A 23119-nucleotide genomic window follows, 5' to 3' on the forward strand; every position below is an offset into this window, starting at 1 on the left:
GGACAACTGTAGGAGGGAGGGAGGAGAGGAGAGCATCAAAAATAAATGAATCCGAATATTTTCCAGAAAAGATCTTTATGAGTTCATGATTTAGATGTTTTGTATATTTATATTTTGCACAGAGTGCTGCAGTTAAACTCCTGTACTATAGGTGGCGAAATGCACCTTCAACTTTGCAGTCGGCCATTAAACCAAAGAAGAAAAAGAAGAGGGATGAGAAAACAAACAGATGGGTCTTGTGACCAGCTTTTGAGGAAGCAGTCAACTCAGCTGGGGTAAGTTTCTTTTTTTTACGTTAACTTATGTTAGATAAAGTAAAAAGTATGCTCCTTTTCCTGTAATGTCTACTTTGAAGTTCCCACAAGACACAAAGGCGTTTCAGTTTGTCTGTCACAGGAGTGGTACATTTGGTTTTATATTGGACGTTGGATATTCGACACATTCGAAAAATCTATTTAACACTGGCTTCGATGGACGAATTTTTGTCAAACCAACTTCGATGTGTTAATACAAGGCCTGCCTATATAACACAAAGCTTCTTTTGTCAAAAACCCACCTTTTGATTTTATACTATTTTTAATGTTAAAAAATGCTATAAATCTATTATGCGGCTTGACCTTTTCACCTACCCATGTCAAAACACATCTGATGAACCCAGCTAACTGCCCTACACTCAGTGGCGGCCGGCCCTTAGGGGAGCTAGGGGCGCCGCCCCCCCTCTTCCCACATGTTTGATTGTCATTAAAAATAAAAAAAAAATAAAAAAAAATATTTCCCAAAAATATTTTTTATTTATTTTTATTTTTAAAGAACAAGGTAAATATTATATAGTTGGTATCAGTAAAATGTATAATCTACAATAAAATCTCGTTTAAAATTGTTTTACGATGTCTAAAGTTACTGATAAGTCACATGTTTCCTGCCTGGCCGCAGCGTGTATCATTACCCTCTCTCGTCCGGGCGGTAGAAAGGAGCCCTCAGCCAGAGCAGCTGCAGCCAACAAGCTGACTGTTGCTATCTGTAAAATATGCCGCCGAAACATAATTTTAGCCAATCAGCGTCGTCAGATCTGATGCTCAAAGGGCGCCCTTTCAGCGCCCTGGCCTGTGTGTCTGTGAGTTGTTTAGACTCGTATCCAAGGTGACGCTACAGTAGGGGATGGCTGCGTCTGCAGGTGTAGACTCCGATGCTAGTGGATCGCCGGAGCTATAGATTAACATTTGCATGCTTATTGTAGTTGTAAGGGCAATGCCTGTGGCACCATGGAGCATATGTGTGGGCTGGACCTGTATTTTACAGGAAAGGAGTGATCAGAGGGTCGAGTTGTCGATTCTTGTTCAGTTTTCTCCCTCTCAGACTTTGAGTTGCGCGCGCTGCTAAAGAGACGCGCTACCATGGAAACTAAACAATGGTGTAGCTGTATTAAAGTCCGAGTGGAAACAGTCGTGAGTAAATCTGATTTTGTCAGAAATCGGGAGAAATGCGGGAGTTTCCCGCGAAAATCGGGAGGGTTGGCAAGTATGACTGACACACACACACACACACACATGGTTTTGTCACCATTTCCATACTCCATAGCCCCACCAAAAATATTTTCCACCAGCCGCCACTGCCTACACTTAACACAAAGCTTCTTTTGTCAAAAAAAAACACCCTTTGATTTTATACAATTTTTTTAATGTTAAATGTTATAAATCTATTATGCGGCTCGACCTTTTCACCTATCGATATCAAAACATACCTGTGAACTATATATTATACACGTTAGCATACAAAAAATGTAGGCAGGCTATACTTGATTTATGTGTACTTTTTTTTTTTCTACATACTTCAAGACAAAATGTCCGCCACAGATCCTCTTAAAAATCCCACCATGATTATATTAATATATTTTCAATGGTAATGTTTAAAAAATGGCCATTCCCTCTTATATTGCGAATCATATCGCAATTGCAAAATAAGTCAATTTAATCGCGATGTGTAATTTTTTCTAAATCATGCAGCCATAGTAAATATGTAGCCTATGTGATTTGAAAGGGCTGACAGCAGCAGAAGCTATTCTCTGAATGACACCTGCTGTACATTGAACCCAAGTAAATAGAAAATGGCCTTGTTACCATCATAAAGTGTCTTAATTCACTGTTTTCTGTTATTTTGCCTGTGTGTCTCACGTCCTGCAGGCTGGCAGCAGGATGTTCTCTGTGAGCTCAGCACAGAGACGGCTCCCCGCTCAGTTGCTGCTGCTGCTGTGGACGCTCACACACTTCTCTGGTGACTAACAGCTGTTTCTGTTCACTGCGCTCACACACACTCACTGGCTGTTAAATGTTTATACACACACCGTTTGGATGTTCCACCATCGTTGAAGCATGTAGTTACCTCGTGAAGATTATGATAATGATAACATTTTGAATTATATTATAGTTAGTTCGGTTTCAAGTCGAATACACACAGAGATAATAAAGAAACAATAAGCCATTACTTTTGAATTATTATCAAACCAAAGTTAAGGTATCATAGTGGAAACATTTCGTTTATTAACCTTTTTATTTACAATTGTCACAATTCATAAAATGAAAAATAAAAACAGTAAAATATATGTACGGTATATCAAATATTTAAAGCTTATTAGACTTTATGTTCATACCTCACTTTATATTTGCTAATCATCATTTTTTTTAAATCTATTCAGTATATCACACATTTTATTTTCCTTTTTCAAACTACTCAAGATTGAACAGCTGTCATACTGTATTCTCACTACCACATTACAGTGGGTCGGCCTTCAGATGTTATACACTTCACACATTCTGCTTTCCAATGAAGCATACCAATATGTTTGTTTCTGTTAAAAACTTTGATTGGTTTTCCAAAGCTTTATCCTAAAAAACATTCTGTGTGTTCTCCAGAGTCCAGCGTGTATCTGTTGGGTCCAGATGTCTTCACACTTCAGAAGAACTCTGGAGCCAACATCAGCCTTACTTCCAGGTGAGGATAGTCAGCCTGCAGCCTCCACTCCAGGCACTGTAGTGAAGGACAGAGGGACTGGAGTCTGGACTCCTTTGCTCCCTTAACAGTCTGCTAAGGGCATGAACTGTAAATGCATGAGCATTTTCAGTGGCACCGGCTGCCTGAGTTTCAGATACAAACAACCTTTGACTTCCCTCATATTCTGCAACAGATTGACTGTGACGTGCTACATTTATAGCAGGCTACATTGCAGGCTACACTCATAGCAGGTTACATTCTTTGGATGCTAGACCCATAGTGGGATGAACCCATAGGGGGCAACACCAATAGTGTGCTACGTACATGTTTGTCTACAACCATAGCTAACTACATTCATAGTGGTCTACACCTATAGCGGGCTACAACCACAGCGGGCTACACCCTAGCTAGCTGCATTTATAGTGTGCTGCACCCATAGCTAGTTACACCATAGCGGGATCCATTCTACACAGTTTCCTGCTTTAGTTAGTATATTTTTGATGTTGCTCTTCTCTGATCTGTTTTAGACTGTGGACTAGTTGTGTGTTCTTGAATGAGTAAGCCCTCTGACCTCTCTCTCTGTGACTGAGACACAGTCAGCTTTTTTCTTTAAGTTTCTTAGACCACAGCTGCTCATGTTCAGCTTTTGTCTCCTGGCAAAGGTGTGGACTTGAAACAGTTAAAAAAGAAACTGTGCTCTGCTATTTAAATGTAAATCCAGATCCTGTAACTATAGGTCATATCTTAGTGCTTCTTTAACTTTTAAAGCAGCTTTTTGCCTAACTGCATTCTTGTCTTTCTCTAGTTCCCCAGTGAACCAGACTGCTGTGATTCACTTCAACATCTCCTTCAGCTCCAAGCCCGACTACACATCAGTGATCACACTGCCTGAGCAGGTAACACATGACACCAAATACAGGGAGAAACACAGTCCTCATCCTCCAAACTGTTAAAATTTGACCCAAGATAATAAAAGAGACGTTTGCTTGACTCGACTCACAGAGAAGACGTGCTGTTGTCTCTGTTTAGGTGTTGCTGCCAGAGAAAGACACCTCAGTGATTTTCAATGTGACGGCCCACGATGTTGGTCAGGTGACCTCATACCTGCTTACCAACAACACAGAGCTCAAGAGGTGGGTGTCTGCATAACATCAGAATCAATCAGAATACTTCACAATCTGTCCCTTACACAAAGAATAACATGCTGCACCATCACTGACTGTAAGCCTTATTATCTCTCCTCTAGTTCTGTCAGGATCCATTTCCTGGTTGTCCATAGCAACATCCTGTCAATAATCAGTCGGGTGATTGGCTGGATTTACTTTGTGGCCTGGTCTGTGTCCTTCTATCCACAAGCCTGGGAAAACTTCCAGAGAAAAAGGTAGAGTTCTGTCTGGCCTCTTTCTCTGAGAATATATTTAAAGGCCACATGTCATGCTTTTCCAGTTATTACCCGTCCCCTTGTGTGTTATGAAGGTTTTTCTGCATGTAAACGGTGTGCAGAGTCAAACCCTCAAAGTACACCCTGTAGCGAGTAAAACTCTAAAACAGAAAATACCTCCCCAAAACGCCTCGTTGGTGAAACGTCATCATGACGTCATCGTCGTTTGATTCTTCCGGGTACGGGTCCATTTAGTTCCGGATACGTGCTTTCGTAAGCACGTACCCGGAACTAAATGGGCCAATCCGTGGAGCCGTTACGTTACGTCCGCGGAGCCGTTACGTTAAGCCCCCGCTGATTGGTCCAAATTGAACAATCCACACACAAACTCAGTGCAGGCAGCCCTGCTGATTTCTGCTCCCTTCTGCAGGCTGATAACAGACAGTTGGGATCGCGCGAAATTCTCTCTGCAGACCCATTCTCACAGCGTTTATCAACCTATAAACCTTTTTCTTACTCAATATTAAGCCACACTTATTGTTTTTATTTCGGCTGCGACTTTGTGTGTGTTCAGGTTGAGTTTGGCTGTTTTTGGCTGTGTATCGCTAAACAAGGAAATCACGGAGGGGGGGAGCTGCAGCGAGCCGTTTAGTGGAGAAAGTGAATACTGCTGAATACACATACTTTACAGAGATGCTGTATGCGAAACCAATGTGAGTTTGGAAAATTGCACAGTATTTTTCTATTTTAGTATACCTCAACAATGGAATTATGATCAGTGGAAATGGCCATGACACCTCTCCTTTTAACTTTTCAGAGTTGTGCTTCATATTCTATGGTGTCCATTGAAGTATATACCCTCCCTTTGCTTTGGTAAGTGATGAGTTGATGATGGCCATAGCTACATAGTGAGCCGTCTTGCTTTATCTCAACTTTCTGGACAGTTTGAGCACTGGCAAGAAGAGGGTAGTAGGTAAAGACAAAGGTTAGATTAATAAGGTGGGATATCAGGTAGAATAAGTATAGTTCGTTGGACTTCGGAAGATTCGATTTCTGACCCACCTACCCGGGCGATTTCTGACCCACCTACCCGGGCAATTTCTTTTACATTTTGAGCCCTGCATGATCCGTGGGATTCAAAAACTGAATTAGTGGACCGTCAATTCCCAATTTGACACCAATTAAAAAATAACCAGAGACGGGAGTCAGTTAGTACCCTTAAATGAAATGATTTCCCTTCAAATGCCAAGATAGTGTAACTTAAAAACCAGCAGGTGACTTCCGGTAGTGAAGATGTAGGAGAAAGTCGCACGGAAGCGGTCTCCCGGTTGAACTTTAATTTTAACTTTTAATATATCTCTGTAAACACCACAATTCATTCGGGAAACTGACGGATTACAGTTATAACTTCAATTCAGTCGTGAAATGAGTGGTTCTAAATCTAAAGCGAGCAATACGCCGAACTGCCCAGTTACTCGTGGCGGTGCGACCCCTGTAGCTAGCAAAGTTGCTAAAATGGCGGCTGCAAGCTCCGGCGCTAGCGACACACCGGACACCTTTTCAATGAACCAGCTGGTTTCTGAACTGGAGAAGCAACGGGCCTCGCTCCGGAAAGACATGTCGGAGTTAATCCAGGAGTCTGTCAAACCTTTGCAGAGCTCGGTGGACGCGCTCCGCGAGACGGTGAATCAATTTAATAACTGCCTCGTTGCTGCAGAGACCCTGGCGGGGGATAACTTTGAGCGCATAACAAGCACGGAAAAAACAGTGGAAACACTACTGACCCAGAATAAGTCTCTTCTAGATCGCCTCGACGACATGGAGAACCGGTCCCGTAGAGTCAACCTCCGGATAATAAATATTCCCGAGGGCAGTGAAAAAGGCCGGGACCCGACCGAGTTCATATCCGACCTGTTGATGGGAAGCCTCGGCCCCGATGTCCTTTCCAAACCCCCGGAGCTCGAGAGAGCACATCGCTCACTAGCTCCCAGACCTGGACCGGGAGGTAGACCCAGGCCTTTTGTGATATGCTTTCATCGTTTTCAAGAGAGGGAGAAGGTGCTTCGTTGGACCAGACAACACGAGCTTAAGTACCGCGACACATCGCTGCGAGTGTACCCAGACGTCAACGCTATCACTGCAAAGAAACGAGCTGCTTAAAACAAAATCAAGCAAGCCCTCTACCAGAAAGGAGTGAAATTCAGGCTTCTCTTCCCCCCTCGCTTGCAAGTCTCGTTTGAGGATGGAACGTTCACTTTTGAGACTCCGTAGGACGCACACGCATTCTACAACGAGCGGTTGATGGGCAAAGAGTAGGGGGCAGTATGGTGTTCCTGGCGGCCAACCACTACTGAGGGTTTCTCCAAAAGACTGTATTCCTCCGTCTGTTTGGAGGAAGCCGTCTGCTCCTGCTACTGCATGCTGCCCCGTGGACTCACTGCTATGCGGTCACCTTGAACGAGCGTCGTAGTGACCATGGAAACGGGTCGGCACGTGAGTTGTGCTCCCGCAACCCACCTTCGTTCCTCAGAGGTTGGCCTTCTCAAGCGACCTTGGATAAGGGATGTATTTCACTCTAAATTCCCAGTTAGGGCAAGGGGTGCGGCTATCCTTATACACAAGAATGTTCCATTTGAGTTATCAAACTCCATTGAGGACCCAAATGGTCGATTTGTAATTATTTCTGGGAGACTGTGTAGTATGCCGGTGGTTATGGCCTGTGCTTATGCACCAACATGGGATGACGATACATTTATTAAACATTTTTTCTCCTCACTCCCTAAAGTTGATGACCACTACTTAATTATTGGCGGCGATTTCAATTAAAAAATTTAGTGTGCATCCAGACCCGGTGAGGACTATCTATCTATCTAGGACTATCTATACTGACTCAGCAATCACTGTAAGTTATATGCTTGTTTAAATAGACTTCTCTGTTTCATTTATTCTACTCTGTATAATTGTTCTTTCGTTATTGTAGCTAAAACGGCGATTTCTGAGAGATTTTAAATCTCAGATCTGCTCAACTCAACCTGTAAGACAGGTCTCAGTGGGTCACGCGCCTCAACCCTGCATTGCAATAGGCAGGAACACTCTGCTGTCGCCCACCAGCTGAAGAGAGTTAACTAATTAGAGGGGCGTTCCCCCACAGCTATGAGAACTCAGCAATCAGGTGTCCATCTTAGGTGGCTCTTTCCTGGAGCTTCAGCTTCAGCCAGACGAAGACTGAAAAAGACATTGGAGGCCTGTTGGAGTAACGAGGGAGGCAAAGAGGAGGCAAATCCTACTTTGATTGAGCTAAGTATCGCTGGTGTTTTCTTTTGTTTTATTCAATTCTCTTTGGTTCTCTAGCCCCTCATGCTATAATCATGTGTATTTTCTCCATTCCTGTTCATGTGTCCTCTCGCAATTATCACTGGCCCTGTGTATCTCCTAATCGATTTAACCGGCCTTCTCTTGTCTATCCCACATGCTCCACTGAGATCCAACATCTCGTTTCAGGGGGCTTGTGGAACTGCCAGTCAGCTGTTCCTAAGGCTGACTTCATCTCTGGCTACGCTTCCCTGCAGTCTCTGGATTTCCTTGCTCTCACGGAGATCTGGATTGCTCCATCCAACACATCCACCCCAGCAGCTCTCTCCACAGCATATTCCTTCTCCCATACACCCAGACCCTCTGGCAGAGGAGGTGGCACTGGTCTCCTGCTCTCTCCCAACTGGAGCTTTTCCCTCTTCAAGCTACCTAACTTCACTCCTTCCACCTTTGAATTCCATGCCGTCACAGTAACCCATCCTATACAATTAACCATTGTTGTTCTCTACCGTCCACCAGGCGCCTTGGGGGACTTCTTGGAGGACTTAGATAATCTCCTCTCACACATCCCTGAAACTGGCCCTCCCGCTGTACTTCTCGGAGACTTCAACCTCCAGACAGGGAAGATAGACGAACTAACATCTCTGTTAACCACCTTTGCTTTCTCACTGTCTCCATCCCCACCGACTCATAACGCTGGCAATGTCCTTGATCTCATATTCTCAAGGAACTGCACTACTTCTAACCTCTCTGTAAACCCGCTTCACACATCCGATCACTTCTTCATTTCATTCTCTCTACCCCTTTCCAAACATAACAACCTAATCTCTTCTAATTCTGCACCTGTCCGCCGCAACCTTCGTTCCCTCTCCCCCTCTACCTCATCGGTGCTCTCAGCCCTCCCTTCCTCTGATTCGTTCCAACTCCTGCCTAAAAACTCTGCTGCAGAAACTCTCCTCTCTACTCTCTCATCCTCTCTGGACTCTCTCTGTCCTCTCACATCTCGGCCGGCTCGTCAGTCCCCTCCTGCCCCCTGGCTAAATGACGCACTGCGTGCTAATAGAACCATCCTTCGGGCAGCAGAGCGGAAATGGTGGAAATCCAAACACCATGACAACCTCCTAACCTATCAGGCTCTCCTCTCCTCTTTCTCTGCTTCCATCTCTCAGGCAAAAAGCACTTTCTTTCAAGATAAGATGCAATCTTCCTATTCCAATCCCAAAAAACTATTTTCTATCTTCTCCACCCTCTTGGACCCCCCCAAAGCCCCTCCCCCCTCCTCCCTTCTGTCAAGCGACTTTGTTAACCACTTTGAAAAAAAGGTTGATGATATTCGCTCTTCTTTTTCTGACTCACCTTTACTCACCGCTGGGTCACCAGACCCACCTTTCACCCACACACTGACCTCCTTCTCCCCTCTCTTCAAGTGAGGTTCTTACCCTCATTACCTCTGCCCGTCCTACCACCTGTCCTCTGGACCCTATCCCCTCAAACCTCCTTCAGACTATCGCTCCTGATATTCTACAGTTTCTCACCCATTTCATCAACACTTCTCTAACTTCTGGTCACTTTCCAAACAGTCTCAAGGAGGCAAGAGTAAACCCTCTCCTAAAGAAACCCACTCTCAACCCGTCTGATGTTATAAACTACAGGCCTGTCTCTCTCCTCCCGTTCCTGTCTAAAACACTTGAACGCGCTGTCTTTAAACAACTCTACTGTTATCTCCATCAGAACCACCTTCTGGATCCGCACCAGTCTGGTTTCAAGGCAGGTCACTCAACAGAAACTGCTCTCCTTGCTGTCTCTGAGGAACTGCACACTGCTAAAGCAGCCTCCCTCTCCTCTGTCATCATCCTTCTGGACCTGTCTGCTGCATTCGACACGGTGAACCATCAGATCCTCCTTCGCACTCTCCAAGAACTTGGAGTTTTAAGGCACTGCACTTTCCCTCCTCACCTCATACCTCAAAGACCGCTCCTACAGGGTTACTTGGAGAGTCTCCGAGTCCGACCCTTGTCAATTAACTACAGGGGTCCCTCAGGGCTCTGTTCTTGGTCCCCTCCTCTTCTCCTTGTACACAAACTCGCTCGGGTCTGTCATTAGCCCGCATGGTTTTTCATACCACTGCTACGCTGATGACACCCAACTAATTCTGTCCTTTCCCCGCTCAGAGACCCAGGTCGTCGCACGCATCTCTGCTTGCCTAGCAGACATCTCTCGGTGGATGTCTGCTCATCACCTCAAGCTCAACCTTGACAAGACTGAACTGCTTTTCCTTCCGGGAAAAGATTGTCCCACTCTTGACCTAACAATCAACATCGGCACCTCTGTTGTTTCCCCGACTCAGACTGCAAGGAATCTGGGTGTAATCCTAGAAAATATAAACTGTCCTTCACTGCAAACATTGCTGCTACTACCCGCTGCTGCAGATACACGCTTTACAACATCAGGAGGATACATCCCCAGCTGACCCAGAAATCAGCGCAGGTTCTGGTCCAGGCTCTCGTCATCTCACGCCTAGACTACTGCAACTCCCTCCTGGCTGGTCTACCTGCATGTGCCATCCGACCTCTGCAGCTCATCCAGAATGCAGCGGCTCGTCTGGTCTTCAACCTTCCCAAATTCTTGTAACTCAAAACCCCTCCCTAGACAGGTCTTCCTCTAAGCCTCTGGCATTATCCAAGTCAGCTAAAGTCCTTGACACATATAAATCTAGTTTAGGTTTATTCGACCAATGGAGAGCCAAATCCCATTCAGTCGAAGCCTTTTCATTTTTTTCACACGTCCATCATTCGTACTCTCGGATAGATTTCTTTCTCTTGGATAATTTCTTTCGATCAGAGGTCCACTCATTTGAATACCATAACATTGTTATCTCAGACCATGCCCCCGTATCTATTGATATTAGCTTTCCTAGTCGTGTCCCCTCATCCAGACAATGGAGACTTAACTCCTCCCTCCTAGCCCACACTTCCTTTAAAGAATTCCTCTATACGCAGATCTCCTTGTTCTTTGATACTAATGATTCTCCAGAGATCTCTAGACGCACGCTATGGGAAGCATGCAAGGCGTTTATGCGTGGCCAAATCATCTCCTATGTCTCAAACCTAAGGAAGGCAGAAAGGCGAGAGTCGGAGGCGCTCACTAAGGAGGTATTTAGAATTGATCAGTTCAGCTCCTACCCCTGCTCTTTATAAGGAACGCCTTCAACTTCAGTCCAAATTTGATTTAATGTCCACATGTAAGACTCAGAAGCCGTTATTCCTCGCTAGACAACGTTTCTTTGAGACGGGACAAAGCGTGAAGATTATTAGCACATCAGGCGCGTGCAGCTACACTATCCAGATTGATCCCCAAGATCAAATCTACTTTAGGTGAAGTTACCTCGGACCCGACAGAGATCAATAAGATATTTTGTTCTTTCTACACTAACCTCTATTTCTCCCAATGTCCTCTGGATGTTTGGGATGGAGATAATCCTCTAGCTAGGACAGTTTTCCCCAAAATAAATGAGGATTTGTGTAAGGAGCTGGGAAGTCCGATCTCTATCAAGGAAGTACAGGAGGCAATTATGTCACTTCAGAACGGTAAAACTCCATGCCCTGACGGGTTTTCTGTTGAATTTTTTAAGTTACTCCCTGGCACAATTGCACCAGCCCTCCAGAGAATGTATAATGAGTCTTTTGCTGAGGGCCGCCTGCCTTGATTATTTCACTAGATGCGGAGAAGGCCTTCGACAGGGTGGAATGGAGCTTCCTTTTTTTTGTGTTGCAGAAATTTGGTTTCAATTCAGAATTGATATCTTGGGTCAAATTGCTTTATGCCTGCTCAGTCGCCTCAGTCCACACAAACGGTCTCCAGTCTGCCCCATTTCCCCTTTATCGAGGTAACAGACAGGGCTGCCCTCTCTCCCCCCTCTTATTAGCCATAGCTATTGAGCCTTTAGCAATATGGCTGCGTCAGGAGGGTGGGTTTGAGGGCATCACCAGAGCTGGCAAAGTTCATAAATTATCGTTATACGCCGACGACCTCCTTTTATACATGTCTAATCCAGCTGCCTCTCTTCCCGTGGTTCTAGATATCCTCGACAAATTTGGGTCCTATTCAGGCTATAAACTTAACCTCCACAAGAGCGAAGTTTTTCCCATCAATTCTGCAGCTAAAAGTATACCCCCAGCTTTTTTCCCTTTCAAATATTCTACAGACGGGTTTAAATATTTGGGGGTGCATATTACAGACTCAATTGATCGCCTTTTCTCAAAACATTTCTCTCCTCTCATTGAGAGGTGTAAACTGGACTTTGTCAGATGGTCTGCACTCCCATTATCCCGAGTGGGTCGTGTTAATTTGGTTAAAATGGTTGTTTTACCCAAGTTTCTATATCTTTTCTCACATATCCCCATCCTTATTAAGAAGTATTTTTTCAAATTGCTCGATCAACTAATAAGCTCTTTCCTCTGGGGCAAAAAAATCCACGCATCAGAAGATCAGTGCTACAGCTCCCAAAGGCTCTTGGAGGCTTGGCATTGCCCAATATCCTACACTATTACTGGTCCTGTAATATTCATAAACTCTTATACTGGTTTAACAATGCTGCAGGCGGCTTACGCCCCACGTGGGTGGATATGAAACTTGCATCGTCTAAACTCTCTCTTCACTCCCTGGTTTGTTCCCAACTCCCTCTGTCTACCTCCAACTTCACCTCAAACCCAGTGGTAACTAACAACATTAGAATTTGGATTCAATTTAGGAAGAGCCTAGGCCTCCATAGGGCCTCAGATCTTTCCCCCATTGTAAATAACCACCTATTCCTGCCCTCTTGCACTGATATGGCCTTTCGGACTTGGTTTGACAAAGGGTTAACCAAATGTAGGGACCTCTACAACCAGGGGAGTTTTATGTCCTTCCCTGAGCCCTCAAAGAAATTCAACCTGCCTAGAACCCACCTATTTCGTTTTTTTCAGACAAGGCATTTTGTCCAGAATCAGAACCCTAAATTCCCGAGTCGTCCCCCAGAAACCCTGGTTGACTTGTTAGTGGCGCTTGATCCCGAACAAAAGCGCCTCATTTCTAGCGTTTACAGCCTTATCAGTTCTGCTATTGACAGCCCAGTAACCGGCCCCAAGGATTCTTGGGAGCAGGAGCTTGGAATCACACTGCCCGATGATTATTGGCAACAAGTTTTACGGTTGGTTCATTCCTCTTCAATCTGTGCAAGGCACGGCCTCCTACAGTGTAAAGTTGTGCACAAAGTTCACTACACTAACTTGAGGCTATCTCGGATTTAACCCAATGTAACTGACTCTTGTAATAGGTGCAATCCATCCCCAGCCAACCATTCCAATATGTTCTGTCTCTGCCCTAGGCTCACCACATTCTGGTCCGATGTCTTAAAAACTCTTAGCACAGCATATAATACTACTATCCTTTCAGATCCTCTCTTGGTCTTGTTTGGTGCCCCCCTGCAGCCTGTCGCCTCTAAAGTTATTTAGTTATTGTTAGCCAGGCGACTTATACTCCTCAATTAGAAACACGCTCAACTTCCATCTCCTAGTAGGTGGGTGAAAGAAAGGTTACTGTCCATTAGACTCGAAAAGCTTAGGTTTTCCCTCAACTGCTCCTTAAGCTCTTTTGAAAAAACGTGGAGACCTTTCTTAAATCATATTGAATCTCTGACATCCCTGCCTGACTGTGACGACTGAGCCCGACCCCCCCCCCCTTTTTTTTCTTCCATAGTTATGTATTTGTTGTATGTATTTTGTACTGTTTACATTTTGTGTACTAAGAAGTGTTCTCCTTTGGGTGGGATTGTGGGAGGGATAAAATGACGGGGAAAAATGGAAGAATGGAAGTTCTCTGTGACACTGCTCTGTTGTTTTGTTGTTCTAATTGCTTCCAATAAAGAAAGTTGATATAAAAAAAAACAGCAGGTAACCAAAGAACATAGAACATGTGAAAAGGGTATCCATGTTACACAGTCAAATGTGCACAGAGCAAGACACCATATCAAATGTTTGTTTACTGAAAATGTAAGTTATTACCCATGTAAATGTTTACATAACAATGTTGAACTGATCCCCATATGTGTCTTCAGTGTTGAAGGTCTCAACTTTGACTTCCTGGCTCTCAACCTGACCGGCTTCATCGCCTACTGTGTCTTCAACATAGGACTGTTCTGGGTGCCTTATATAAAGGTAACTCCATCACTGTTTATGCATTGAAGCATGTTAAGAACGGAGCTGTCCCTGTTCAACAGACATGGGGACAGTTAACAGTGCCCACAGATTTCACTCGAGACTGACATGAGGATATGAAGTTTGATTTGTTGCAGGGATTGACGTGAACTATATATATATATATATATATAGCTATATATACTGTACTGTCCTTTTTGACCTTTTCAATGCTGTCTAATCATTACCGGAGATAACAACATCAACTTTCTTATTTATTTTCATTTAAAATGTTTACTGTGCAGCGTTTTGACTTGTTCAAGCAATTTTATTATTGTATTTGTCTTGTGAAAGGTCAAATAACATGGTCCCCAAGTGGCAGCCTCTGTAGTGCAGGGATTCTAAAAGGCTACACTTCCCAGCCTTCTAAGAGATTAATGGCGCATTTACACTGCAGGCCTCGCTCGGCCTCGCTCGGTTTGGTTAGGCCTTATTAGGCCCGGCTCACTTTAATGCTGCGCTCACATTACAGTTTAGGAACTGGGGTAGTATCTATCGTAACGCAGTGTAGGCGGAGCCGTGACGTCATCTTCAATGAGCGCCCCAGAAAAACAACACAGCCGTTAGCTCTTAGCACTCAGAGCTCACAGCTCTTCATATCTGTTCAGAAACTAGACAAAAGTTAAACAAGTACAAACCACAGACTGCCTGTGTCATGGCGAATACAGTCGCTGGTTTATTTATGTCTGTAGGCCGTTGTTGTGAGTGTGGACGGTCGGAGCATATATAACGTTAGCTTAGCCAAGCTCCATTTAGAAAACACGCATTTTAAAAGGTTTTTCGCCTGCCGTCTGTTTGCAGACTTGTCAAAGCATTAATTCATGGTTTTTACTAACCGGTATCAGTATGTTGTTGCTTCGGCATAATTTTGAAACGTGTATTACAATTAAATCACGGTAAAATATGTTCATCTTGCTGTAGTTGTAGCCCCCTTGACAGCGATTCTCTCTCTAGTTTAGCAAACTCAGCCCGACTCAGCCCTGTTTGTTGGCCTCGATAGAACCATGATTTAGTCGGGCCAGAAAAAAGGTGAAAAAGTAGCCCCGGGCCGGTACTAGGCCAAGTGTAAGCGCAACCAAAAACAGGCCCCGCCCGGCTCGGCACGCGTAAAGCGAGCTCCGCGCTGTAGTGTGAATGCGCCATAAGATATGCGTAACCTGTGTGGAAGATGCCGTAGAGTGACACTTTTTAACCGTCAAATTGTTTTACGTATAAAATAACAGATGGAAAGGCCACCTAAGTTTGTTTATCATTTGGGATTGCTTCTTTTTTTTTATTTGATGGCTATTGTAAAGGCCTGTTGCGGCTTCCTTCCTTTGTGTTCTATCAAGCCACTTAAAGAGCCTGTGACACGAACCCAACAACTGTTGTGCAATGAAATAGTGGGCTACTAGTAATCTCGAACCGTCAGTTTAAAAAAGAAAAAGCGATACCGTTCCAATAAATATCAATAATTTCGAACATCGCGGGAAAATTCCTTCGACTCATTTTGAGGTTTTGGGGGAAGCCGGAAGTGACGTCAATGCGGGAACGCTTCACTGTGCGGCGAGAGAGCCAAACACGGACAAAGTGTGTTGTCATGCGTAGAAATTGTGAATTACTGAGTTTAGGCACGTTAATAACGTTTTAATGAAGTTGAATACAGTATATTCATATTTGTCAGTGCTTTCATGTCAATTCGGCGAACATAAACATAAATGATCATGGTGAAGATGATGATTAAATTAGGATTAAAAATCGGTAGTGAGAGCTGCTGAATTTCCTCCCGTCGGATGTGATATAAAAACAAATCGATTATTTTTGTAAACTCAAGTGGATGAAACTACATTTATTAGTGCTTTCATGTCAATTCGGCGAACATATGATACATTAAATGATCGTGAGGATGATGATTTAAAAATCTTTTGTTTGAGCCGGTCTGTATTTCCTGATGAGAAAACAAACCTTAGCTTTTTGTAGTTGCAGTCAGTGGTGTAGTGGGCGTTGGACGCGGGGGTACGCCGTACTCCCACTTATTTGAAGCATGATTTCTTTTTTTAATAGTCTAATACATCTAAAATCATTGCCAGTGTTATCAGTTGCAACTGTGTGTTTGTTGTAATAATGACGAAAACATAATAGGCAGATTTCACAGTAATTATAATAAAAGCGTAGCTCAAGCATTTATGCAACTTGATTTGAAGCGTGTGTGTGTGAGGGGCAGAACTGTGCAGAACAGCATTTTTATTATTTGTCCCGCGTCCCACACATTGAGACTATGACCCGCATTTGAGAGATAGTCGCGCAGAAAGGCCGGATCGGTTCGCTGACAGCCGGCACCGCCCTTTATTATTATATTGTCTAAACGGCATCATGTAAATTGCGCTGACAGGCGACACAGAGGTCCCCAAGCCCCCCCCCCCCCCCCCCACAATGTTGGGGAAATTAATGGATAAAATGCACGGATTATTATTATTATTATTATTAATATTATTATTATTATTATTATTATTATTATTATTATTCCCACTCCGATCGGAACACTAGGTCCACCGTTTCCCCGCAGCGAGGCTCCCCCCGTTGACAGTTTACGTGGGCTGGGCTGGGTGCAGTGGCGGACTGGCCATCGGGACGAATCCCGATGGGCCGGTACCGAAGTGGGCCGGTCGGATAAGTCACTAGCACATCCCCCACTTCCCCCGTTGACAATTTATTAGTTGTGCGGAAGTGGGCCGGTCGAGAGTCCCGGGCTGATTTTTAGTCCCAGTCCACCAGTGGCTACATGACCGTATGATCGCCCATATTGACGCACCTAATTCCTAAACTTCTAACAGATACAAAATAAACCGATCCTTCAGCCTCATATGAGCTCTCAGACACGTTCAAAATTAAACTGTCATCGCTGTCTGAGCTTGCTGCTGTGTGCGCCATCGTGCGTTTACATGCAGATGCTGGGATCCTGAACGGTGCAGCTGGAGCGCTGTGCCCGCATTGACGTCACGCATAATTTGGCGGGAATTGAAGAATCCCCGAGAAGATCCAGGAAATGGTCAACATTGAAGGGCAGATTAATGGTTATCAAAGTACAAATATCCAAAATCAGTTCAGTAACGGTTTTCAAGGGGACAATATTTACTCAAATTGATGGGTTTGGATGATGGGGGGAAATCGTGTCACAGGCTCTTTAAACTCCTTAGACAGACAGTTCTAACGCGTTTTCCTTCATCACATTTGTTTTACTCACATTTGGATGACTTGCTTGGCCTCTGGTGGTGTTGATATTGTGCTATGTGTTTACTCCAAATAAAAGGATCAACTTTTCACACATTCAACAAAGAAAACCGGCCTTTACAGTCAAATCAAACAAGAGGCAAAACTCAAATCAAATAATAAACAACTTACGTGGACTTTCTCTATTCCTTTATTCGTAAAGGCTTGTACAACTTAAATGGTTAAAAACGGTCCCTCGATGGCGTCTGCACCATATACAGTCTGCTATGGTATGCACGCAGGTTGCCCAACTCTGGCTCTTTAGGCTAGCGGCGTGGGAATTGTAGTCCTTTGTGCCGTCTTGACTAAAGATCACAATTAGATGGCCTTTTTAAAAAAAAATTATATAAAACAAAAATACTGACTGTAACAAGGCCCATTTCCCTGTTGAATGTGGGTGGAAATGTATATTTTGTATTTATTTTGGTTAACCATGTGCCGCATTTCATCAAGCCATCATCAGAAGCCAGAGAAGTGAACTAGCAAGTAATACATTAGAGATGTCAGTTTAAAAGGCATCTCAGTGGCTTTAGGAAGAAATTACAGTACTTGGCGTATCCTTTTTATGTATTCATTTTGACATGAAGTGTCTGACTGACGGCCTCTGCTGTGTCCCCCCTGCAGGATGAGTTCCTGAAGAGCAACCCCAATGGAATTAACCCTGTGAGCGCCAACGATGTCTTCTTCAGTCTGCATGCTGTCGTGTTCTGTGTGGTCTACATCCTTCAGGCCGCTGTGTATGAGGTGTGTTGACATTGTAGTGAAGCGTTCGTTTATAGTGAGATTTGTGTTGATGTGTGGATCATGGAGTGGCTCTCGGTGTGTAACTCTGTGTGTTTCCTCACAGGGGGGGGGGCAGAAGGTCTCGCGCACAGCCTGCTTCCTGCTGGTGGTTGGCTGGACGTTTGCCTTGGTCAGCCTGTTTGTTGCCGTAGCGAAACAGATCACCTGGCTGGATTACCTCTACTATTTCTCCTACATCAAACTGGCAGTCACTCTGGTCAAATATGTGCCTCAGGTGAGAGATACACAAAGTCTAGTCATTAAGAAATATGAATTAAGATTAGATTAGATACACTTTATTCATCACAAATTGAAGAACAAATTGTCACAGCAGCATGTTAACATGCATTAGTTAAAAAATATAATTATACAAAGTAAAAACAATAACATAATCAGTAACATCAAAACTAGAACATATATATATATATCAATAGAGGATCCATTATTATTACAATTATTTATATTAATAAAATCATAACATGGGATTAATGATAATCTGCACTACATGAACACGTTGCATTATTATATAAATATATAAAAATGGCTATCAAATGGATAATAATAATTGTAAATGAATTAGTTGCTGCCACTTGAATATCAATTATTATATTAACTATGATCATTTCATTTACACAACTTGGGTTCCAACAGTAACATGGTGAAACCAGTAATGTAGTCTCATAAAATGCATAGTAAGTAATATGTATAAATACAAATAATTACCTTTACAATGTCTGTTATTCTTTAAAGGATTTCTGAATGAATTGATGATGTACTTAACAATGTACTGTCAACATGTGTTGGCCTTGGTGCTGGGGCATGTTCCTGTGTATAGAGAACCTGCTGATTAAAAAGGATGCAATGCACTAAACCTGTTAAGCCCCGAGCCTGTTTTTCAGGTCTCAGGCCCGAAAATGACATTCCCAGAACAAATGACCATATCTTCCCTTCTAAAAGGGTTAAATTAATCATCTTTTTTCTCAAAGCAAGGTTACATCTGTGAGTTGGATGTAGAGGCGTCAGAATCAATATAGATGTTTTTATTTTAAAGTAAATTCAGATTGAACACAGTAAAGAAATTTAAATTATTGTGCCCGTCCAAAAGAAATGTTGTACTTCTAGTAAAAACCACCCTTGAATGATGGGATGGTAGACTAAAAGCTTTAGGAATCCAAACTGCAACATATAATAAGCACCCTGTATCAAGATTGATGCAAAACAAGTGAAATTTGACCTTTTTAGAGAGATTTAGCAAAAAAACAACACTTCTGGGTTTCGGTCGAATAATCCAAAAATCAGCTCCTAACGTCGATCCCTATCGTCTATTCCTTGACCTCTGAGTGAAACGTCATGGGGTTAAGGGATAGTGGATAGGAGAATTCAAAAGGACTTAGGAGAACAGACTGCGGTACTTTAGAGCAGTGGTTCCCAACTTTTTTCCTAAGAGCCCCCCCAAATGACTCCTGTTGGAAGTTGCGTCCCCCAACAAAATGCTTGACAGTAGTTTTAGCATTTTGAGACTTTGAAACTTTAATTACCGCTGTTGTGCCTGGCCCCCCCTTCTGCGATCTTTGTCGCCCCCCAGGTTGGGAACCACTGCTTTAGAGAATCCGACAACACTTTCACTATCCAACGTGTTTTATGATGCGCCAGCGGACGTCATAAATGTGCATCTGCTGCTGTGGGGAAATTATGGAAACTACAGTTTTCAATACAGCGGACTACAACATGGATGTACAATAAGAACGAGGAACTACTGTAAACTCATCTAGAGACTCTGCACCGTGCTCTGATGCTGTTGCTTTATGCTTTATGAACGTGGACAACAGAGAAACATATTCTTCATGACCAAAGTTGTAATTGAAATAAAAAAGGAAAGTGAAACTTATGCTCGTCACCCTCTCCCTCCGGTCCACATTAATACAAATGATCCCAAAGATTGTATGAACTATGAAAAGATCTTAAAATCAATACAAATGTATTTATTATAAACGTAAGTCCTTAACATCTATCACTGTGTATATCACCATTGAAACATCTTTTTAAAAGATGAACAACCCCCACACAGCTCAGTAAAGACTGTGAAATGTTGACTTTATTTGATCATTTCAGTAAAAACTAACGTTCATATTTCTCTTTTTGATTATAATACTGACGAACGTTCAAAACAAAGCACTTTGGCAAGTTGCCACCTACGTTTTAAAAAGCTTAATAAGCACCGTAACTTTATCATGGCATGGCTGCCATGATAAGTGCTGTTCGAAAGGGGGTACTTCCGGGTCATTTCACTCCGTTAGGAAGGTTCCTAAGCTAAATGGACTATTCGACTTCAGCCTTGGGGTCATTTGGGTGGGTTTTCCATATCTCTGGCCCCCCTTGCTCGATTTTGCTGATTGAAATCTCTTTCTAACAGTCAGAGCCAATGGAACCGAGGGGAACTCCCACATCCTCTGTGTGTGTGTGTGTGTGTGTGTGTGTGTGTGTGTGTGTGTGTGTGTGTGTGTGTGTGTGTGTGTGTGTGTGTGTGTGTGTGTGTGTGTGTGTGTGTGTGTGTGTGTGTGTGTGTGTGTGTGTGTGTGTGTGTGTGTGTGTGTGTGTGTGTGTGTGTGTGTGTGTGTGTGTGTGTGTGTGTGTGTGTGTGTGTGTGTGTGTGTGTGTGTGTGTGTGTGTGTGTGTGTGTGTGTGTGTGTGTGGCATAGCCAAAACCGGAAGCTGCGATAACTCTCAGCTAACTTTTACTCCCATTTTTACAAAAAAATGGAATTATGGATTATAAATATTTTTTTCGAATCGACAGACACATTATCAACCTATGGATTAACCGATTCAGCCGTGTTTTTTCTCGTTTTAATGCCATTGAACAAGCCTTTTGATCAGATTGACAGCTATGGTGCTCCGTAAAGGTACGTGTTGTGATGTTTGCTGTTGCGAGTTCGGATCGCTCAGTGATGATACTATACCTAAATAATATGTGGAACCTCAGCTTTAATCGGATATCTTGTATGTGCAGCTACGATAAGTAATAAGGGTATCTTTTATCTTGAGTTCTGTGCCAAAGTGCATTAGCATTTTTCGCTCAGGGGTAATTTAGATGCTTCTTATGAGACTTGGTTTTTTTGTTTTGGTAAAAATGGTTTGTATCGTCAGTTAGCTGAGATTCTTCCCGTTAATCTGGTATAACACATTAATAGGTTCTTAAATATTAAGATGCCCTGAGACACAGTGTCGTGAAAAAAACTTTGGGGCTTAACGAGTTGGTCAAATTGGCCAAAACCAACATATATTACTTTATGATGGTATTGATTACAATGCTAGCCCACAAAATTCAGTTTAGCATTATAAGTAGATGTACTTTATTTTGGTCGAGCCTTGTTTGATGAGTGGTTACAGTGTTGCTGTTGTTCCTCTAGGCGTACATGAACTACAAAAAGCAGAGCACCGACGGATGGAGCATTGGCAACGTGCTGCTGGACTTCACAGGGGGAGTCCTCAGTATTCTGCAGATGATCCTTCAGTCTTACAACAACGGTAACTATGGCAGCTAACATTGCTAACAACATTTACTGGCAGCTATATATGTCCATGATGTTTGAACGCAGTATAAAGCCACAGCCATTAGCTAGCCTAACACAGGACTAACATGCACTTAAGGCCTGCATGGCTACATAACACAAAGCACAGAGCAACACACACAGGAGACTTAGGTCTGACCTCAGGAACAGGTTACTCCACGTTATCTCTATGTAGCTAATATTTGTTTTCCACTATATTAATGCCCTGACTAAAGTAAATAGTCAACTTGTGTATTTGACACAATGTTAATTTAAGTTTCTGTGGTTTAAACCCCTAAACTAAAAAAACAGCGGAGCTCCATTGGACCAAATGAAGTTAGTATAATATGCCTAAAGACTGAATGTTCGTGTAGATGTATTCAGGGCCTACCTATGTCAAAAAAGGGGGATGATTGGATTGTTTCAGAGCATCGACTGGAAACTAAAATATTGACGCTGGATCTGATTTTAATTATATTTGTCTTGTTCATAATTGTTGAGCTTATTCCTAACAATTGTTTTTTAAATAGGCAAAAGTGTAACCTTTCCTTAAGTGTAAAGGAAATCTGTCATCTCAAGAAAAAATATGCAAACACGTTGTTTGTCAGTATAAAGCCTGGTTTTCAATCATTGTGGCCTCAGAGACACTCCCTAAGGTAGCTGTGAAATGATGTAGAAACTCCCTTAAACATCAGTTCATATCTTTTATACAATTTGAGAATAAGGTGAAAAATGGAAGTGGTCTGCTGGCAATAATGTCCAGCATAGTGATCATGTGACTGACAGCTGTGTTTCTCTCCTCAGACGAGTGGAGGCTTATATTTGGCGATCCCACCAAGTTCGGTCTGGGTGTTTTCTCCGTGGTGTTCGACATCCTCTTCATGACTCAGCACTACTGTCTCTATAGACAGCGGCCACAGTATGAAGCTTTTATTGGGCTACCAGACTGATGCTGCCTGTAGACGGAGTGTCAAAATAACCTTACAAAGGAGCACGCACAATAAGCACATACTGTTTCAAACTGCTGAAGAGAAGTTGTGGTGCCTGTCGTATTTTATTTCCATCATATGTTCTCTTCAGCAGCTTGCCTTTTTAAAATGTATATCTCAGGGTTAGGGGGCTTTTTTTCTTTACTCTGTTTGACAATTATTGATAGAATGTATAAGAACCAATTATGTAACGATGATGATGTATGCACCTTCTTTTTTTTTATTAAATGAAGATTACCACTAAAATCATTCTTCTTTTTTTTGTATAACTAGGTTCTGATTGATGAATTGCCATGCTAGTATTATCAGACACAGATCAGAACCAAGAAATGACAAAGATATGTTTCAGGTTATAGATGCCATCTTTACACCTGGCATTATAATGTGCTTTAGGTAATCAGACTGCATTGGAAAGTGCTTGACCACATTACAGTACAGGAAAATGTATCATATAGGTGTTGTGGAAGGAGTGTGATCCAGAGGTAGTCGGAGTGTCACTACATTGAACACAAGCGTCTTCAGTCCATATACAGTCACTGAGCTCTGAACATCCAGTTTTTATCATTTTGCACCTGCAATATTAAACAACATGAACAATCCAAAGATGTATCCTTAGTGCAATTGAAATTGTTC

General features: G+C 42.9%; 2 protein-coding genes across 2 annotated transcripts; both read left to right on the forward strand.

The window, feature by feature from the left end:
* Positions 1 to 150: 150 nt before the first annotated feature.
* ctns (cystinosin, lysosomal cystine transporter) lies at positions 151 to 22732 on the forward strand. Its single transcript, XM_079682064.1, has 11 exons — positions 151 to 275; positions 2181 to 2271; positions 2910 to 2988; positions 3794 to 3884; positions 4018 to 4121; positions 4235 to 4369; positions 13776 to 13875; positions 17788 to 17907; positions 18011 to 18181; positions 21357 to 21474; positions 22302 to 22732. The coding sequence occupies exons 2-11, from the start codon at positions 2193 to 2195 to the stop codon at positions 22445 to 22447; spliced, it is 1143 nt and encodes a 380-aa protein (XP_079538190.1). The 5' UTR covers positions 151 to 275; positions 2181 to 2192; the 3' UTR covers positions 22448 to 22732.
* LOC307039716 (uncharacterized protein) lies at positions 4380 to 9466 on the forward strand. Its single transcript, XM_079682054.1, has 3 exons — positions 4380 to 5082; positions 5187 to 5242; positions 7555 to 9466. Exon 3 carries the CDS (start codon positions 7738 to 7740, stop codon positions 9109 to 9111), a length of 1374 nt encoding a protein of 457 aa, XP_079538180.1. The 5' UTR covers positions 4380 to 5082; positions 5187 to 5242; positions 7555 to 7737; the 3' UTR covers positions 9112 to 9466.
* Positions 22733 to 23119: the final 387 nt, after the last annotated feature.

Source organism: Notothenia rossii (assembly GCF_949606895.1).
Source record: "Notothenia rossii genome assembly, chromosome: 1".
Classification (NCBI taxonomy): domain Eukaryota; kingdom Metazoa; phylum Chordata; class Actinopteri; order Perciformes; family Nototheniidae; genus Notothenia; species Notothenia rossii.